A 20299-nucleotide genomic window follows, 5' to 3' on the forward strand; every position below is an offset into this window, starting at 1 on the left:
CTGCATGACTCTGCTTGCTTTCTCCCAGCATTCTAAGCTGCAGTCCTATCAAAAGGCCAAGGCAGTCTCTTTATTTAACCAATGAAAGTAACACATAGACAGAAGACCCTCCTACACCATTTCCCCTTTTTTCTGTTTAAACAAAAAAGAAAGGCTTTCATTTTAACATAGTAAGATTACATATAACAAAACAGTTATCAAGCAAGAGTTACAGTCACAATATTTTATATCTATTTTATCTTTTATCATAACAAAGGAAAACTATAACTATAACTATCTATCTATTCTTCAACTCCATCAAAGACTCCAGAAGGATATAATATTACCTAAGTAAATGAGAAGTAAGCAACTTCAAAAACTCTAGAAATGACAGAGACATCTCACTGCCTGGACAGTCACCCAAAGTTTTTCTGTACTGTTGGGGCATCCATCTTCAGCCTATAGGCCCATAGTATCCAGCAGACTTTTCCATGAAGCAGGAAATTTCAAGGACAGTTCAGTCATTTTCTGCTGTGTCCTGCAGAATGTCTCGCAGACTCTTTCATGAAACAGGAACCCCAAAGGATCATCTCACCTTTAGGCAAGTTCAGCAGTCCTCTCTCTGTGTGTTCTTTGTGTCCAATTTATGCAAAAGTCCAGGCAAGAGCAGTTTCTTGCCCAAATGGCTATCAAACTCCATAAGGAGCCTCTTCAACGCCCATCTTCCTCTTGAAGTAGCTGGTGCTGCCAGGAGCAGATGTGTCTCATTGTCATGAAAAGCCCTAAGTTATTAAAACATTAAATGCCATATTCTGTAGTCTTTGAAAGATACGAAGAATGCCTATCTAACTGAAATATATCTCTACATATCTAGAAAATCTAACTAACAGGACTACAAGCTTGACTATTTTGATGATTATCTATTAACCTATATTTCTTAATTATACATTACCTTTTTTAAATGAACTACACAATCACAATACCTTAATCAAGAGCAGAAATATACATATAACAAGATTAACCTTAAATTAGTATCAGTAAACCAAGATTCATATCAATCCAAATTATTCATTTCTATATCATATCCCCCTTTAAATGTAAAAACATTTATAAACAATATTTGGGAATATGGGCGCAGTTTTTTTCTCTCCAAACTGCTTCCTGCTGTATGGGGGCGCTGTTATTCAGGTCTTTCATGGTATAACCTGTCTACTAGGTTCATCTCAGTCGGCAGTTGAGTGAAGTAATTTTTTGAGGGTGTTCACAGCAACCTTTCAGGAGGGCGTGGTCTATCATACCATATTGGGATAGAAGCAATCCACAGGGTCTCATCCTCTGTGAAAACAAAAGAAGACCCTCTCCAAAGCATCATATCCTTAGACCCAAATTTGGAAGTCAAGATACCTTTAGAACATACATGTTGGATCAGCTTAGCAGCCCATACAATGAAATGTCTCTCTGTATTTAGCTCCTTCACAGTCAAAAAGTTCAAAGAAAATACAATATACAGAATCCAAACTCTCTGTGAATTTTCCATTTTTACATGGCTTATTTTTCCTTATTTCTTTTAATCTATAACTATCTGTACTCTGTCTCTTTAAAGACTTTACCCCCTTTTTTTAAAGCATTAACTTTATTCTCTATATTCTTTTTCTTCTCTCCCCCAAGCCTACCTACGTATGTCTATCTAACACTATGACCTATTTAGAGGTCTTTTATGTCTGAATCTGTCCTATTGCATTGCCTGTAACTTTTTTACTGTCCAGGAACATTTTTGCTTTGCGCTTTTAAATCACTAAGCGCTTAAGAATCTAAGCTGTTACATTCCTAGGTCAAAAACAGGTACTGCGGGCTTGCCCTGCCCAGTTCAACATGGCGGAGCCACTTGTGCCTCTGAGCCTTGCACTTTGCACCGCTAGCATGGTAGAGCTGCTTGTGCCTCTGAGCCGCAGCACGCAATGACCCCCTTTTAGGCACACAGCGAGTCTAGTTGCCATCAAACAAATTGTAGCACTTTACTCCAAATGCTCCATCTCCCAAAAGAGTCAGAGGTCGCAATGGCAGCACAGCCCATAAAGCTGGTGTTTTAAAACCGCCACTTTTTTTCTGCCGAGTGAAGAAATTCTCTCTGTGGCACCCTGCCAGTAAACAGCAAAAAAGGCTGTGTTAACCTCTCTCTCTCCTTTTAAGCCCTCTCAGGTTTTATGTGGAGTTAGTAGGCCGCGTTGGGCAGCCACTCTGTAGTAAAAGGAGCGGCAGGCTGTGTCCCCGCCACCCGGCTAGTTTATACCCCCAAAATAACCACATGGAGATCTGTATTAATTAAATTGATGCCTGGCCCATTATCTCCAGCCCCTTATTGGCTAATTCTCACGTATTGATCTAACTCATTTCTAGTAATCTGTATTGCCACTTGACTGTGGCTTACCAGCATGAGTCTAACCAGCGTCCATCTCAGAGGAGAACTATGGCATCCGCCACACTGCCTTCTTTCTCCCAGAATTCTGTTCTGTCTACTCCACCCACCTAAGAGCTAGCCTATCAAAAGGCCAAGGCAGCTTCTTTATTTAACCAAGGAAAGTAATACATAGACAGAAGATCCTCCTACACCAAGCCGTCTTATCTGCCCCAGTTGCTTTCTGAGTTTTTCCCTTTTTGTGTATATGTAGTATATATATGTGTGTTCATGTTCACATGTGTGTGAGTTCATGTGCAGGCCAGAGGTTAATGTTGGCAATCTTTGTTGATCGCTTTCTTTTATTCTTCCATTTTGAGGCAGGGTTCCTTTTTTTAAATATATATATTTATTTGTTTATTATGTATACAGTATTCTGCCTGCATGTGTTCCATTACAGATGGTTGTGAGCTACCATGTGGTTGCTGAGAATTGAACTCAGGGCCTCTGGAAGAGCCGGCAATGGTCTTAACCTCTGAGCCATCTCTCCAACCTGAGGCAGGGTTTCTTAAACCCTAATCTTCCTAGTCAACTTGTCCTGGGAAACAGCTTCCCTGTCTCTCTGCCTTTTGAGACTGGAATTAGAAGTGAGCCTCCATGCCTTCTTGGTGGTTGCATGAGTTCTGAGGATCTAAAGTCCAGTTCTCTTACACTGCAGCAAGCACTGTAAGATCATTTGGGGGCTGTATACGTGACTGAGTGGCTAAAAGTACTGGCTTCTTTTCCAGAGGACCCAGGTTCAATTCCCAGCAGCTCACAACTCTGTAACTCCAATTCTAGAGACCTGAAGCTGCCTTCTGGTCTCTGTAGCGGGTGATTTCACACGCTGCACAGATTCACATATAGGCCAAACAGTGATATATATATATATATATATATATATATATGAAATAAAAATAAAATCTTTAAAAAAAAATCATTTTGTGGTTTATTTTGTTTGTTTGTTTTGTTTTGTTTTTGTTTTTCAAGCTAGGAGTTCTCAGTGTAACAACCCTGGCTGTTCTGGAATGCTCTTTGTAGACCAGACTGGTTTTGAACTCACAGAGATCCTCCTGCCTCTGCCTCCCCAGTGCTCAGATTTAAGGCATTTACCACCAGTCACCCATTTCTAATGTAAAGTTTCATGTCTTCTAGTACTAAATATGTACTTATTTTCCTTTCAGATTTGCTGTCTGTAAATGAAACGAAGAATTTATCTCTAGAGCGTGGGATCTTTGGAAAGGAATCATTGAAATGGAAAATAATAGAAAGAGTCGGTAATTCTTGCCTTGAGGAATCTAGTTTTGGAAATGACTGGAGATGCAAGGGACCCCTTGAGGTACAAGCGGAATCCACAGAGGAGTGTTTACAGAGAGTGGCAGCCCCGTTGGAAAAGATGCCAGCTGCACCTATCGCTCTGAGTGAAATGACTCACTCTGAAACAAAACACTATCAACAGGAGGCAGGCGAAACCATTACTCAGCAGGGAAGAGTTCCTGCCAGTGACAAAATTAATGAAGTGTACGAGAACACGTTTGTCTACTACACGGATCAGATGAAGCATCAGCAGGACTTTGCTGGCGAGAAGTGTGATGAATTGAAGGAGTGCAGCAGAGGATTTGCCTATGACTTCCATCTTGCCCCATATCAGATCAATAAGAAGCCATATCAGTGTGAGATCTGTGGCAAGATCTTTGAAAAGCATGCTTACCTTGTTCAACATAATCGCTTTCACACTGGCGAAAAGCCCTGTGAATGCAAGGAATGTGGGAAAGCCTTCACTAACTGCTCCCTGCTCGTCCAGCACCAGAGAGTTCACACGGATGAGAAGCCCTATGAGTGCAAGCACTGTGGGAAGGCCTTCCTCTACTTCTCCACATTTTTTCAACATCAGAGAACACACACCAATGAGAAGCCTTACGAATGTCACAAGTGTCAGAAGGCCTTTAACAAGAGTGCAAACCTTACCAGACATCAAAGAATTCACAGCGGTGAGAAACCCTATGAGTGTAACTTATGTGGAAAGACTTTTACTTGGGCTTCCAACTTGAATGATCACCAGAAAATTCACACTGGTGAAAAACCTTATGAGTGTAACTATTGTGAAAAGGCCTTTCTCTGTCACTCAGCATTCATGAAACACTATAGAACTCACACTAATGAGAAGCCCTATGAGTGTCAGGAATGTATGAAGGCCTTTAGGCAGAAAGCACATCTCATCCAACACCAGAGAGTCCACACGGGCGAGAAACCTTATGAGTGTAAGGAGTGTGGGAAGGCCTTCGCTTGTCCTTCATACTTTAATAGACATCAGAGAATTCACACTGGGGAGAGGCCTTATGAATGTAAAGAGTGTGGAAAGGCTTTTATCGATTGTAAAACTCTTATTCTACACCAGAGGATCCACACTGGGGAGAAACCCTTTCAGTGCCAGCAGTGCAGCAAGGCCTTTAGACAGAGGTCCCATCTTACGCAGCATCAAAGAATCCATACTGGCGAGAAGCCCTATGAATGCAAGGAGTGTGGACAGGCCTTTACTCGGCTCTTGCAGGTGAAGAAGCACCAGAGAATACACACAATGGGAGAAATTCTATGTATTTGAATACTGCCCTTTATTTATTCAACATCTTCATGTATATATGGAAGAAAAATGTTGATAAGATCAGAAATATGGGAAACACCCGTAGGTGTCCCTCAGCTACCCAGACCCTGCTGAGAAAAGCCTGGAAGTGAGGCAATGGAGCCTCTTAACATTATGTAATTTATACTATGGTGATTAGAACAGGAAGCCCTCGTTTTTTTTCAGCTATTCGATACCGAATAAGAGTTTGTAAGAGAAGACCATCTGATAACTGTACTTTTTTTCTTTTGCTTTATAACCTACAATTTATTGAACATTAATTCACATAGGAATAATAAAAATTAAATTATGGCTAGAAATACTAATTCTATTACCAGTAAAAGGATTACATTTAATTATAGCTATAGAAAATGCCACATAGAGAATGATTGCGTGGACCTTCTTGGTGTAGACGCTATCCCATGCATCATTTGACACCTGTATTTTATTATTAGCTAACTTCTGCACTTGAGATTGCTGCCTTTTAGTCAGTAGTAAGGCTATTGTGGGGACTGAATGAATTTAGTAGAGGGAACTTTGGCATAGTCAGTAGCATGGAGGAATGATTAGGAAATATTAGGAACCATCTATTTATCATAGTCTTCGTTATTATTAGTAGAATGTTCATGTGCATTTTATTAATGCCATCTCCTGTCAGCTTGTCCCGAAGCAAAGCTCTCATGGTGAGTTCTGGCGACAATGGTCAGACTCGAACATGAGCAGTTTTTCACCTCAGCTTCAGTTGAACCAGGCAGTTGACTCTGGCACAGCTGCCGGGACTCACTGCATTTAGCTGGAAGGTGGGCTCAAAGTGTTCTCTGTAGCAGAAACTGAGTTTACGTACACAGGACAGATGGGTTTGCACAGGATGGGAAGTGGAACACATTTGCAATCTATAACTGTCACCATGTAACTTCTGGATTACATGAAAAATTCAGTCTGAAAATACAGCTTGCTTCAGTGTGGAAGCTAGGCAGCTCTACGTATTAAACATGATTCAGCTCATCTGCATAAATGCTATAAAATATTCAATCAAAATATCAATAAATTCTAGAGTTGACAGCAGAAATAGATATTATTACAATAATTGATTACTTAATTTAAAGGAGCTTAAGAAAATCAATAAAATCAGTAACTGGACCTTAACAGTTTTTCCTAAACCATCTGATAGTAGACTGGATTTTCCAGGTCCTAAGGAGACATTTGGAAGACACAGATGTAACAGTCAGGGCTAGTGGGAAGGAAGCAGAACATTTGCAGGCAGAAATTTTGTCAGTTGGCTTTGGTGGGTTTTATTTAAAGACAGGGTCTCGTAATCCTGTGGCAATCCTCCTGCTTCAGTTCATTGAGTGCTGGGATTAGAAGTGTGTGCGCCCACACTGCCTTGAACTCAGAGCCGGGGGCCTGCTAAGCATGTGTTCTGCCCTCTATTTTCTGAGGCCTGGTCTTGCTAAACTGCCAAGGCAGGCCTTGAGCTCATCTCCTTGCACTGGCCTCTCTGACAGCTGGGATTACAGACGTCTGCCACCGGGTACAGCTAGAAAGGGTTACTGCTATGAAATAATTTGTTCAGTGTTATTTGAGTTAAATTTGAAATGTTTAGAGTAAGTTTTGGTGAATATACATAAATTTTTCTGACATTCACAGACCCATAGAATCAAGCCAGTATACTCTTAAAAAGTAGGAAAATGGTTGTGTTCCCTTGAGTGGAGCCTGTGACAGTGTTCAAGCAGCGAAGTAAGCTGTTGTTTGCCATAGGATCCGTGTGGCCCAGGCTGCGGCTTCCCCGGTGCTGTCGTACCAGACAGCAGGGACATTTGAAACAGATTGTCAACATAATACCTTTGCCAGTCCATCCTTTTCGTAAGGTGATCTGTCTTAGCCAAGTATGTTGGTGCATTCATGTAATCCCAGTGCTGGGAAGGTGGGTGCAGGAAATCATGATTGTTCAAGGCTAACCTGGGCCACATGAGACCCTGTCTATGCTAGAATCATAGAAGGTAGCTGAGAACAGCAGAAGCAACTAGTAATCAAAATAAGACCTCAGACAAAGATGGTGAACCTAGAAGGAGCCACTGGGAAGTTGTGTAGGAGAATGGTAGGCACTGTATCAGTAATTCCAAAAGCTATTTGAATAGGCTGATTACTATAGTTGAAAGGAAGTTTTTTTCTTATTTAAATGAAAGACTAGGTTGGTGTGGGACATTTGGAATTGTACTCCTTAAGAACTGAAGATAAGATTGCTGTTGTTTCAGACTAGCCTGGGGTACATAGAGCAACCCCACCTCAAAAATAAATAAATAGATAAATAAGACAATGCTACAAAAGGATTGAAATTAAAGGATGGGGAGAGAAACCCATGCTGTTGAGATATTAACCAAAGAAATCACACAAGGAAGAGCTGAAGAACAAAAATTATTTACCAAAAAAAAAAAAGAAAATGGAAAAAATAACATAGTGTTCAAATATTCACGTCATTAAAAGGATTTAATGTTTTTATTTGTAACTAATAGCACGGTCTCCATAAATAAAAAGCAAAGGTTAAACTACAAAGAGAAAAGACAGCTTGGATTTTAACGTACCCGTCATGAACAAAATCAGGATAGAACATTTGGACAAATACCAATGAAAGGCTTAACAGACATACCTGGACTCCAAATTTACAAAATATTCTTTTATATAAGAAATTATTTTCTGTGTCTTGAACTTCAAGTCTCAGTTGGTTCAAATTATATACAATGCCTTCTTGCATAGGCCCAGAGATGTCTCTCCATATCTTTGGAAATATACTTTTAAATAACTTCAGAGTAACCACTAATTCGAACTTGATGGAGTTGAGGGGAAATACTTCCCCTCGGATAACCTAGGGAATGTGAAGGTCAAGTCCAGAAAACTGAGGTCAGTGAGAAATTCACTGTCTCAAGATGCTGGAGAGTCTTAAAAGATGAAAGAGGAAGGAATAGGTTGAAAGCAGCAATTCACTGGGAAGCAAGCATCCATATAACTTGTTAAGCAGCTGACATAGTCTAGGGCGATCTTTAGCTGTTAAGGATTGTCGAAGCCAGGTGTGGTGCTGCACATCTTTAATCCTAGACTTCAGGAAGCAGAGGCTAGATGATCTCTGAGTTCCAGGTCAGCCTGGTCTACACAGTGAGACCCTCCCTGTCTTGGGGGGGTGAGGGGGAAAGTAGGGGTGTGAGGGGTTTGGAGTCATAGTAACTCAGGCCTGCATTCCAGCACTCAGGAGTGTAAGGCCATGTAAGGCTACACAGTGAGACTCCTTCCCCTCAGCACTGAGGGTAAATCTTTCACATTATTGAAGACTACGTCCGTTAGTGTTTCTAAGTGTAGAAAGTGGACTATATTAGGAGTAAAGACTAACTTCCTTGCTCATAGTCCTTGTCTGTGTGCTGTTATTGTTTGGCCTCCCACAGTTAATTGAATCAGTCCCTCACTGAGGTACATAGTCTTCTCTCCTTTGAAATACAGAATGAGGTGACTGTCTTTGTACATATTAGCTTCTATGTGCAGGTGTCTAGGAAAGCTCCACCCCTGGGTTGCCTTTGCTGTTTTGAGTACATGTGCATTTACAAAAGGCCAATAGCGGTTGGTTCTTTCTCGGATGTTGTATAGCTCCCTTTCCTCTGCCTTTGCCGACACCTTATTAAAGTCTGATTTGCCATTCTGTTAAGTGAAATGTTATGACAGTTTTAATTTGCATTTTTCTGCTGAATGTAATTTGCTTTTAATGCCATACTTTCATATTTTCAAATACTGCATTTTCTGTGAATTGTCTTAATACTATTTTCTGGTGAACGATTGTTTTCCTGCTGGCTGTGTAATACTTATGACCGTTTTTCCTAGTTTGTGGTTACATTAGTTTTTTTAAATGTCAGATTTAGGTTTGTAAATGTAGCCAGTTCATGATTGGAAGAGATCTGTTTTGGTGGTGATGCTTGTAAGTCATTTTTCATCCCAGTATATTTTCAAAAATCCCTTGCTTTCCTCTTATGGTTGATGTTATGATTTACAATGTAAATACTGCAGCTTGGGTATGAAGAGGTTGGCAGGGCATCATGTCCCTCTTCGTGGATGGCGACTTGGATGTCTCAGCACTCGGTCCTGTTGGTTTTAAACACAAACAAGCTGTGTTCCTAGATTTTTGGGCTTACTCCCCCACTTTAAATGTTGTTTTTATTTTGAGATAAGTCTTGCCTAGGTTGGCCTTCATCTCCTGACCCTCCCATCAGCTTCCTACGTGCTGGAATTACAGGTGCATGCCCACATCCAGTTGGACCTCTGCCCAGCTGATCTGTTCCCCCATTCCTCTCCCTGCGCCCTTTAATCCCAGAACTCAGAATGCAGAGGCAAGAAGATCTCTGAATCTAAGGCTACCTTGGCCTACATAGAGTTCCAGGCCAGCCAGGACTGCACAGTGAGACTCTGTGTGTGGTCTGTGCATGTGAGCACGGGCTTTGGAGACTTCTGTGGAGCCAAGGCATCAGATCGCCTGTGGCAGAGTCGAGGTGGTTCTGAGGCGCAGGGTGTTATGAACCCAAAACCGCACTCAGGCCCTCTGCAAGAGCAGTGCATGCTCTTACTCACTGAGCCAGCTCTCCAGCCCCTCTTGAAATACGGCCTTGCAATGGAGTCCTGTCTGACCGGGGGCCTGTGGCAGTCCTCCTCTGCCTCTAGAGTGTTGTGATTGCCGGGCGGTGGTGGAGCACGCCTTTAATCCCAGCACTCGGGAGGCAGAGGCAGGCTGATCTCTGGGAGTTCGAGGCCAGCCTGGTCTACAAGAGCTAATTCCAGGACAGGCACCAAAGCTACAGAGAAACCCTGTCTCAAAAAACCAAAAAAAAAAAGAAGTTAGAGTGTTGTGATTAACCGTGTATACCACGTCACCTGTCTTGGATCTGTTTCTTGGCTTTTATGGCCTGATGATCTCCCTTTCTTTTCTTGCTTTTAATCAGAGGCAGGTGGATCTTCTGAGTACAAGGCCAGCCTGATCTACACGGTGAGTTCCAGAGAAGTCAGGGCTACGTAAGAGTCTGTCTCCAAACATAAAATTGCTTAATAAAGTGTTTTGGTACTTGGTAAGCTCTTTGTGTAGCTGAGGATGGCCTTGAATTTGTTCCAGTTTAACTACAAGCATGTACCACCATGCCCAGTGGGGAAGTGGCTTAAAATGTGTTATTGAACATAATAAATATTTGACAACTATTACGGTTTAAATTTTCCTCATTTGGGGGACTTGGGACAATTGTCAGTAAAGTGCTTGCCAAACTAGGATTCAGACCTGGATTTTGATCCCAACACTCACATCAAATACCAAGGAGAAGCAGTGTGCTTCCATGGCTACATTGTGGGGCAGGGAGGAAGAAGAGGTGGGGAGATAGACAGGTCTTGGGGCTTCCACAGCCAGCCAGTCTAGCTCAGTCAGCAAGTTCCATATGTAGGAGCGATCCTGCCTCAAAAAGGAAGGCAGAAAGTAGTTGCCAAAGAGACCCAGGCTGCCCTCAACCTACAGGACCGTTCTGTCTCATCCTGAGTGCTGAGGTTTCGGACATGGGCCACCACAGCCATCTTCAAGTTATGTCTTTCAAAAATGTGAACTTTTAAATGAATTTCTTACTCTGGAGCTGACTAGCCTTGATCATGCCTTCAGAACTCTCCATGGCGATACCTGGATGAGCATGACTGGACTGTGGATGGAGGAGAAGCCCTGAAACTTGGTGCATGCTTACATGTCTTAAGTATGTTGTTAGTTTTAACTGTCAACTTGACAGAATCAACTTCAAGGAAAGTCTTTCGAGGAATTGCTTAAATCAGGTTGGCCTACTGTCTAGTGGGCTGTGTTGGTTAATTGGTGTAGAGCGACCCAGCCCACTGTGGGCGGCACCATTCCATAGCCTGGGCGCTGAATTATGTAAAAGAAAGCTAGCAAACAAGCAACAGTCCGTGCATTTGTTTCCATGTGGATGCGATGCTTTAAGTTCCTGCCTTGGATCCCCCATATTTATGATGGATTTGTAAGCTGAATAAATCCCTTTCTCCCCTACATTGCTTTTTGTCAGTCTTATCACAGCAACAGGTCATCCCCATCACAAAGCCATGCACCTCATTCAACTTTTCCAGTCACAGAGCAGATTCGGTTAGACTGTTGTGTGTAAGAATGTAAGAGAGGTCAGATTGCTGTATACTCTACCATTCGCAAGCAGCTCACAAAACAGCATATTTTACCAGCTATATAGTCTCATCACATACTGCAAATAAAACAAAGTACCGAGTCAAACTGGATTGGGTTCCTAGTCCTACAAAAAGAAAGGTTGTGGCGCACGCCTTTAGTCCCAGGACTTCGGAAGCAAAGGCAGGGGGATCTTTCTGGGTTCAAGGCCAACCTTGTCTGCAGAGTGAGTTCCAGGACAGCCAGGGCTACACAGTAAAACCCTGTCACAAAAATCAGAGAGGCGGGGGGGTGGGTGTTGGGCAAAGCACACCATTGGCTAGAGATGGAACGCGGTAGCTTGCTTGCTTAGGACACACAAAAGCCTGGCTGATTTGCCTTTCACAAACCATACAGTGGTGCACAGCTGAACTCCCGGCACTCTGAAGATGGGAAGCAAGAAGATCACAAACCAAAGTGGGAAACTGGAGCGTTGTGCCTGGGGTCACCTAAAGCTAACCAAGCTGTCATCACAAAGCAGATGAGGTCATAGCTCAGTGACAATGACCTGGGTACGACAAGGCTCTGTATGTCAGCCTCCCCTAGACCCAAAGGTAGGTAGGTGCCTTTCCTAACTACCTAGGACGCTGAGTAGGATCATCAGTGGAGGCAGAGGCCCGCCTGGACAAAGACCCTGTGTCAGTTTAATGTGAGAGACCAGTAGCGAATACGCAGATCTTGTCAGCAGTTCAATCTGAACACTGGCTATGTATTGTCTGTAACAATTTTACATTTGTGGGTTTTTTGCTGCTTGAGACAGTTGCACAAAGCTGCCAATGCAGGCCTTGAAGTTGTAATTCTCCTGCCTCCACCTCCCGCCTCTGGAGTTATTTAAATTATAAAGCTGCATCATCTTTAGCATGGATGTCATTTTCCTGCTTTCCCAACGCTGGGGATTGGACCACCTAGCCTTTCGCCTGCTACGTAAGCATTCTATCATTGGCCTAGCCCACTACTTTCAGATGGGGTCTTGCTTTGTATGTAACCCAGGTTGGAATTCAGTAGCCCAGGCTAACCTCAACAATCCTTCTGCTTTAAACTTTCTCAGGTTGTTTGACCTGCACGTGTGTGCCATGGCACACACATAGACTCAAACATACACACACCATACCCAAGGTGAATGAAAATAATTAAATTGTCTTGTTTTCCATACTTTTGGCTAGGACATTGAAAGTACATGATGAAACTGAAACATGTTTTGGTTTTTATGTTTTATGTATGTGAGTGTTTTGCTTGCGTGTATGTATGTGCAAAGCATGCATTGCCTAGTGCCCATGGAAACCAGAAGGGTACATTGGGTCTCCTGGGAGAGTTACATTTGTGAGCCACCATATGGGTGCTGGGAACTGAACCTGGTCCTTTGGAAGAGCAGCCGGCTCTTAAGCACTGAGCCACCTCCCCAACTCCCTGAAGTATTTAATGATTACCACAATGTTAAAAACAAACAAAAACAAACAAACAAACGTGTTAGCCACCGATCAGAAGACAAAGTATTCAACAGCCCAGTGTGGTGTCTTTCACCTGTAATGCCAACTGAAGGGAGGCAGAATGAAAGAAATCATGAATTCCGGGTCAGCCAGTGTTCAGTTTCAGGGGCTCCCTCAAGTCAAATCTTAGAAAACGCAGGCATCAAAACGAAAGAAATCGATTACAACACGTTAAGAACCCAAGAATACATGCTATTTAGACTGAAGAAATGGATTAAAAGAAAAGCTCTTCCTTACATAAGAACGTAGGAATATCATGAAAACAAGTCCTTTGGAGAAGCCTGTACCCATCCATGTTCCATGGTTTCAGGCGTGCTGTCCTTTTGCGTCCTCCTAACCCGAGCGCTTCAGCATATATACTGCCTCCCGAAGGCTAGGATTAAAGGAGTGCACCACCACCGACCGGTGCTTCAGCCTACATTAAACCCCTAGTCTCCTTCATGAAAAGAAAACGGTGCCCAAAGTAGCGGTGCGTGCCTTTAATTCCAGTACAACGGAAACAAAGGCGGGTGAATTTTTGAGTTTCAGGCCAGCCTAGTCTACAGATTCTATGCTTGCTACGGCTGCATAGAGAGACTTTGTCACGGATGTTTTTAAAGAAAGGAAGAAAAACTGATAGACAATCTTAGCACAGCCCTAAGAGTGGTTCGGGTAGGGGTGTGGTGATGTGTGCCTTAAAAGCCAGCATGTAAGTTCAAGGTCAGTTTGACCTCCCTGGCGAGATTCAGGGCCATTAAGGGAGACTGTCAAAAAACAAAACAACAACAACAACAAACAAACAAACAAAAATAAGCAACAGATGTCAAAACTAGTAAGCAGATGTCTGTTTAAGTGCGGCTGTTCAGCAAGCGCTCCACCCTGGACCTCGAAGCATTAGGGTGTCAGTTTGTACAACGTCAGAGTCACGGGTCTAAGTCATTTCGGCGCCAAACTCCCTCTGCCACTGCGGGTGCAGGATGCCACTAAAGCCTTTCTCACGCCGCGGGTCCCTTGTGCGCCTGCGCACTGTCGCACAGCCCCCACCCCTCCTTCCAGGAACTGGGGGCGGGGCTCGCAGTCTCGGTAGGGCGGGGAGTCCAGAACCCCGTGAAAGAAGCAGGCGGCGCCGGGACTTTCTAGTTTGAGATCAGAACCCCCAGAGCCCTCAGTAGCAAGTCGGTGCCACCGCTGCGACGCCGAGGCCGGGGTCACCGACTGCTGTCGTGTCGGCGCACTCGGTACCCACCGTCCGGGCGCCGCGTCTGTCAGTCGGGTGAGCCCGGCTCGCACGGCCTACGCTCTTCCAGGGGACTCGAGGGCGGGGCCCGCTCTGCGGACCCCGGGCACTCGGATGGCCATCCGTGGGTGCAGTCTATCGTGCTGCCGCTCTGCTGCTAAACCCGGCCTGGCTGCTGACGAGGACCGAGAGGGAAGTCGGGGTCGGTTTGCACCTGGAGACACCCTGTGCAGAACGTGGGAAAATTAGATGCCGGGCAGGCCTCGGGGAGCTGAGAGCCGCGGGACACCTAGGAACTAGAGGCCGGACAGCCCCAGGGGTGGTGGTAACTCCAGTGTCCGCTGAACAGGCTAGCCGAAGCAGCAGACTCGGACACGAGTGACCGTGAACTGCCTCCAGTCTCCCTGTCGCTTGCTGTGGTGCATGCGGGTGGGGTCAGTTGGGATCCCTGAAGCGTGGAACGGGGCTCTGACCAAGTTCAGAAAAGCATAGGGGTGAAGCCGGAGGGCGTGGTGGCACACGCCTGTGATCTCAGGATTTGGGAGGTGGAGGCAGGAGGATAAGACAGTAAAGGTCATCCTCTGCCGCCTGATTTTTGGGTTGCAAGAGACCCCATCTGAAAGAAAAAAAATAAAGAAGAAGAAAGAAGGCCCGGAGTATCTTGAATTTGCTCCGCCTTTTCAGCCTGCAGGTCTTGGGAAGAGGCTCTAGAAGCCTGCAGCCGCTGCTTCTGTTTAAAAGCAAGATCAGCCGCTGCTTCTGTTTAAAAGCAAGATCAGCCGCTGCTTCTGTTTAAAAGCGAGATTACGCCGGGCGATGGTGGCGCACGCCTTTAATCCCAGCACTCGGGAGGCAGAGGCAGGCGGATCTCTGGGAGTTCGAGACCAGCCTGGTCTACAAGAGCTAGTTCCAGGACAGGCTCCAAAACCACAGAGAAACCCTGTCTCGAAAAACCAAAAAAAAAAAAAAAAAAAGCGAGATTACATGTGAGTTTCTGGTGCCTCTGTGTTTCTGTGAAGTCTGTCTGAATTTTTCGGACATGAGGTTAATTTCCTTCCCTTTGAAAGTTCTCTGTGAAAATGTTTTATTCAGTTCTGTGAGTGATGCCGCTGCCACTCACTCCACGGGGATGATGTGTTCAATGCCAGCCTGGACCACACTGAGACCTTGTCTGCAAAATAAAAAGACAAAAAAGAATGAATTCTTCATTGCTCAGGGTCTGAGAATTTTCCTACATTTTCAGTGAGACCTTTTTAGTGCAGGGGATGGTGGGATTCTGTGCTGATTACTCACGTGCTATAGTTGGCCCGTTTTTCTTAGGGTTCTCTAATACTGAAATACCTGTGCCAAAGGCTGGTGTGTGTTTTGTAAGGCCTAGTGTGTTATTTAAGCATTATTTAAGGGTACTGAGATTGGTGGCTGGAGGTACCGCTGAGGCCCATCCTCCTCCCCTGCACTGGTCAGTTTTTGTTTGTTTTTGTTTTTTGAGACAGGGTTTCTCTGTGTAGCCCTGGCTATTCTGGAACTCTCTCTGTAGACCAGGCTGGTCTCGAACTCACAGAGGTCTGCCTGCCCCTGCCTCCCGGTGCTGGGATCCAAGTCTTGCGACAGTAGGTCTGGCTCATTGGTTGTTCTTAAGTGTGGCATTTGGATCAGCTGCTGCGTCTCTTCGGGAATTTCACAAATGCGAGGGCTGGGGTTGTAGCTCAGCGACAGAGCCCTTTCCCAGCTCGTCCAGGCCTGTGAGCTCTCTCTTTTCAGGGCAGAGCAAACACATGTCAGGAAAGCGCATTCTTTCTTCTAAAACTTACTTTTGTGCGTGTGTTTACACGTATGTGCACCACCCACAAGTGTCCAGGGGGGATCTGGACTAACAGGTAGGTGCTGAGGATTGAACTCAGGTCCCTGGAAGAGCAACCAATGCTCTTAACCCCTGAGCCATCTCACCCGGTCCTCTAGGTGACCCCAGTGCATCCTGAAGTCTCACTGCCACATTTTGCCGCTGATTGTCCTGTAGTTTGGAGGAGGACATAAAAGACTGCGAGCTCCTCCCACCTCCCGCAGTTTGTGTTGCATGTGAGAAGGGAGAAATGGGATACACTGACAGTTAAAATTTGGAAGCTCTGAGCAGCTCTGATCTCATGGCTGCATCCTCTTCCCCAGCTCTAGCTCTGATCGGCTTCTCCAGGGCGTGATACTTGAGGAAGGACAAGCCAGTTCTTGCAATTCTAGAATCATGGCTCATGTAAGTTGGTTTCTCTGTATCTCAAATTCTGTTTTAAAAAAGTTACAGTATTTATTTATTTATGCCGCCTGTGCATATGCACATGTGGGCCTAAGCATGCTGTGGCACATGTATGTGTGCATGCAATATGGGTATGAGCATGCTGTAGAGCACACATGACTGTCAGGGCACAACTTTTGGAGTTGGTTCTCTCCTCCTTGGTTTGTCCTGAGGATAGACCCAAATCCTCAGCTTCCCACGTGGGTCCCAGGGTTAAAGCGCATGCAGTTATTTATTTATGTTTATTCATTTTGTGTGTGGGGGGGGTGCCGCAGGTGTCTGTGCAGGGAAAAGGAGCCAGTTCTCCTTCCACCCATCACATCACCTGGCATGGCCACAGCAGCTTTTACCCACCGCACCCTCTTGACTGCCCTGTCAGTTTTGGTCTGTCAGGCTGAACAAACACTCTCATTTGTTATTTTGAAGCTTCCTAACAGAATCCGATCCTTTGGCTGCTCCGCATTGTTGACAGAGCAAAGGCACATATATAGTCTTACCTATTTTATTCTTTTTAAATATTTACTTAATTTTATCATATGTGAGTGTGCCTGAGTGTATATATGTGCACTGCATGCATGCTGTAGCCCTCAATATCGGAAGAGGATATTAGATCCCATAGAACTGGAATTACTGGTGGTTCTGAGCCACCATGTGGGTTCTGGGGACCAAACCTGGGCCCTCTGCAAGAGCAGAAAGAGCTCTTAACATCGGAGCTGTCTCTTCTGCCCCTTGTAAATATTTTCTCAAGATTTTCTTAGTTAATTTTGATGCGTGTGTGTGTGTGTGAGTGTGTGTGTGTGTGTGTTTGCAAATGCGTGTTATGTGTGCTCAACCTGAGCACCGGAAACTCTGGTTCCGCAGGACGGCAGTGCTCTTGACCGCTGAGCCATCTGCTTAGCCTCCTGTGGGTTTGAATGAGAATGGCCCCCAGAGGCTCATGTATAAAATGATTTCTGTTACTGTTTATTATATTAAATCTCAGGGACAAATATAAAAACCTGAGACAACCACCACGGTCATGATACACCCGCCACCGCCTGCCTCCCAGCTCATAAAAGACCTCGCAGCCTTCCGGCCCCACCTCCTCTTCCCAGGGGCCTCTCTTTCTCTCTCCTGAGTCCACCAAGGACTCTGATTAATTTCTGGTCAGCTGAATGTGAACCCAACCTCTTGAACCAAACGTTCTATTCAATTGGACAACAGACCATGATATAAACAGAATTCCCATAACCCATATATTTGAAAACTTGGTCCCCAGTTAGTGGGAATATTTGGGAAGGATTAACCTGTGTGGCCTTGTTGGAGGAGTCATGTTATGGAGTAAGCTTTGAGGCTTCAAAAGCCCGCACCAAGCCCAGGTCTTTGTCTCTCTCTGTCTCTCTCTTTCGTGTATCCGTCTGTCTGTCCGTCCGTCTGTCTGTCTGTGTATCAGGATGTCAAGCTCTCAGCTGCCATGCTTGTCTGCTGACCGTGGACTAACCTAAAACTACAAGGAAGGCCCCAATTAAGTGCTCTTTTGTAAGAGCTGACTTGGTCTTGGTGTTTCCTCACAGTCACAGAACAGTAACTTACACCCCCCCCCCAGTCCATCTTATCCCGGTTTATCTTACACACAGTACACGGCTTGTCATTTCAGAGTGAGGTGATGTTCAGAGACGTGACTGTGAACTTTTCTCAGGAAGAGTGGGAGTGCCTGAATTCTCACGAGCGGGATCTGTACAAAGATGTGATGTTAGAGAACTACAGCCACCTGGTGTCCCTGGGTAAGCTCACCTCCGCGCTGACCACCGGGAGACCCTCTCTCCATGGTTTGGAATGGGCACCTCTGTGAAACACTTTCGTGATCCCACATAGATCAAATACATAATTATAATTAAAAAATAAGTTTTAAAAGGATGGAGTTGTATGAATTTAAATGAAAATAAAATCATGTCTCTACCCTTGATACTAAAAGACTTTAAATTCTAGTGTTTTCCTACCCTGAGAGCCATCGTTGTTTTGAAGAGTTGACTAAAGAATCTTTAGATCCTGGAGAGATGGCTCATAAGTTAAGAGCACTGGCTGCTTTTGCAGAATATGTGGGTTTGGTTCCCAGCATCCATTTTTAACTCCAGTTCCAGGGGATCCAGCGCCCTCCTATGGCCTCTGAGAGCACTGTATGCACATGGTGCATGGATATACATGCAGGCAAAACACTCACACACATAAAAATAAAAGTTAAAAAAACTAAATTAAACAGCTGGGTGTTGATGGCAAATGCCTTTAATCCCAGCACTCAGGAGGCAGAGGCAGGTGGATCTCTCAGTTTGAGGCCAGCTTGGTCTACAAAGTGAGTTCCAGGACAACCAAAGGTACACTGATAAACCCTGTATCCAAAACCATGATAATAATGATAAATTAATAATAATAAATAAAACTCTGCATGTGTCCCGACCACACACAAAGTCTCCTGTACCTCGTCTTGCATTCACTAGGTAGCCATGACGCTACACCCCTAGTCCTCCTTCCTTTTCCTCCCAAGTGCTGGGGTCACAGCCATGTATAGATTCGTTCTGTACATATATTCTGTTCTGTCCTTTCAAGCAGGATGTTCCATTTCTAAGCCAGATGTGATCACCCTGTTGGAACAAGGGAAAGAGCCCTGGATGGTTGTGAGGGAGGAGAAGAGAAGGTGGAGCCAAGGTAAGTAGGCGCTCATCAGGCAGAGGCAACGTGGGACTGATGTGCCTGCTGGTTGGAGGATGCACTCCTAGGTGCTGATGGGGAAGGCTGGGGATGCATACCTGAGATTCTGATGGGGAAGGCTGGGGGATGCATCCCTGAGATTCTGATGGAGAAGGCTGGGATGCATACCTGAGATTCTGATGGGGAAGGCTGGGGGATGCATCCCTGAGATTCTGATGGAGAAGGCTGGGATGCACTCTTAGATGCTGATGGGGAAGGCTGGGGATGCTCTCTTAGTTGCTGAAGGGGAAGGCTGGAGAACGCTCTCTTAGATGCTGATAGGGAAGGTTGGGGATGCTCTCTTAGATGCTGATGGGAAAGGCTGGAGGACACACTCTAAGATGCTGATGAGGAAGGCTGGAGGATGCTCTCTTAGGTGCTGATGGGGAAGGCTGGGGGATGCTCTCTTAGGTGCTGATGGGGAAGACTGGGGGATGCTCTCTTAGGTGCTGATGGGGAAGGCTGGGGATGCTCTTAGATGCTGATGGGGAAGGCTGGAGGATGCTCTCTTAGTTGCTGATGGGAAGGCTGGGGGATACTCTCTTAGATGCTGATGGGAAAGGCTGGGATGCACTCTTAGATGCTGATGGGGAAGGCTGGAGGATGCACTCTTAGGTGCTGATGGGGAAGACTGGGGATGCTCTCTTAGATGCTGATGGGAAAGGCTGGGATGCACTCTTAGATGCTGATGGGGAAGGCTGGGACGCACTCTTAGGTGCTGATGGGGAAGAGACATTAAACTTGGAAAGAAAACTTAGGTCTTTTACGAATGAGTCACCAATGACATATCTTCTATGCCAGATTGCCGTTTGTTTCTTCTCTCTCGTTTTCCTGCCTTTTCCATAAGGGAAAGCTTTCTTGTCTAGTGAGAATATTCTTCCTGTGTTTTATATCTAATTTCTTTGTAGATAATCCTTTAGTTTGTCCCTCACTCCTTAAGAACCTTTGTGTAGCTGCTTTGCTGGTATGTTTGTGTGTGCATCACTTGCATGTCTGGTGTCCATTGAGGCCATAAGAAGGCACCAGATCCCCTGGAGACTGGAGTTTCAGGTGGCCATGAACCACCATGCACGTGTTGGGACTTGAACTCTGGTCCTCTTCAGCAGCCAAGAGCCCTTAGCTGCTGAGCCATCTCAGCAGCCTGCATTTTCTTTTCTGAGATAGGGTCTTAATATGTAATGAGGCGGTCTGTGAATTCCTCATCCTCTGGTCTCAGATCGTCTCCTGTCTGGGACTACAGGTGTGTGCCACTATGCCCACTTGCATTTCAGTTTTTATGTATGTAATTATTGTTTTCATCTTATGGAGCTTATATTTGTAATGAAGTCA

The 20299-nt window shown here is 44.9% G+C and overlaps 1 protein-coding gene across 4 annotated transcripts in view; it reads left to right on the plus strand.

Annotated features, from left to right (window-relative positions):
- LOC130865818 (zinc finger protein 30) overlaps positions 1-20299 on the plus strand; it is a 36606-nt gene that overhangs the window by 10743 nt on the left and 5564 nt on the right. The window contains exons 1-4 of one of the 4 annotated variants that reach the window (XM_057756881.1): positions 13685-16038; positions 16126-16207; positions 17883-18009; positions 18830-18928. In XM_057756881.1, coding sequence (XP_057612864.1) covers positions 16199-16207; positions 17883-18009; positions 18830-18928 — 235 coding nt within the window. In that variant the 5' untranslated portion in view covers positions 13685-16038; positions 16126-16198. Of the gene's footprint in view, positions 1-3597; positions 4944-13684; positions 16208-17882; positions 18010-18829; positions 18929-20299 lie in introns of those variants that run through there. The other 3 variants (XM_057756875.1, XM_057756891.1, XM_057756895.1) reach the window with 3 other exon arrangements.

This window comes from Chionomys nivalis, chromosome 2 (genome assembly GCF_950005125.1).
Source record: "Chionomys nivalis chromosome 2, mChiNiv1.1, whole genome shotgun sequence".
Lineage (NCBI taxonomy): Eukaryota > Metazoa > Chordata > Mammalia > Rodentia > Cricetidae > Chionomys > Chionomys nivalis.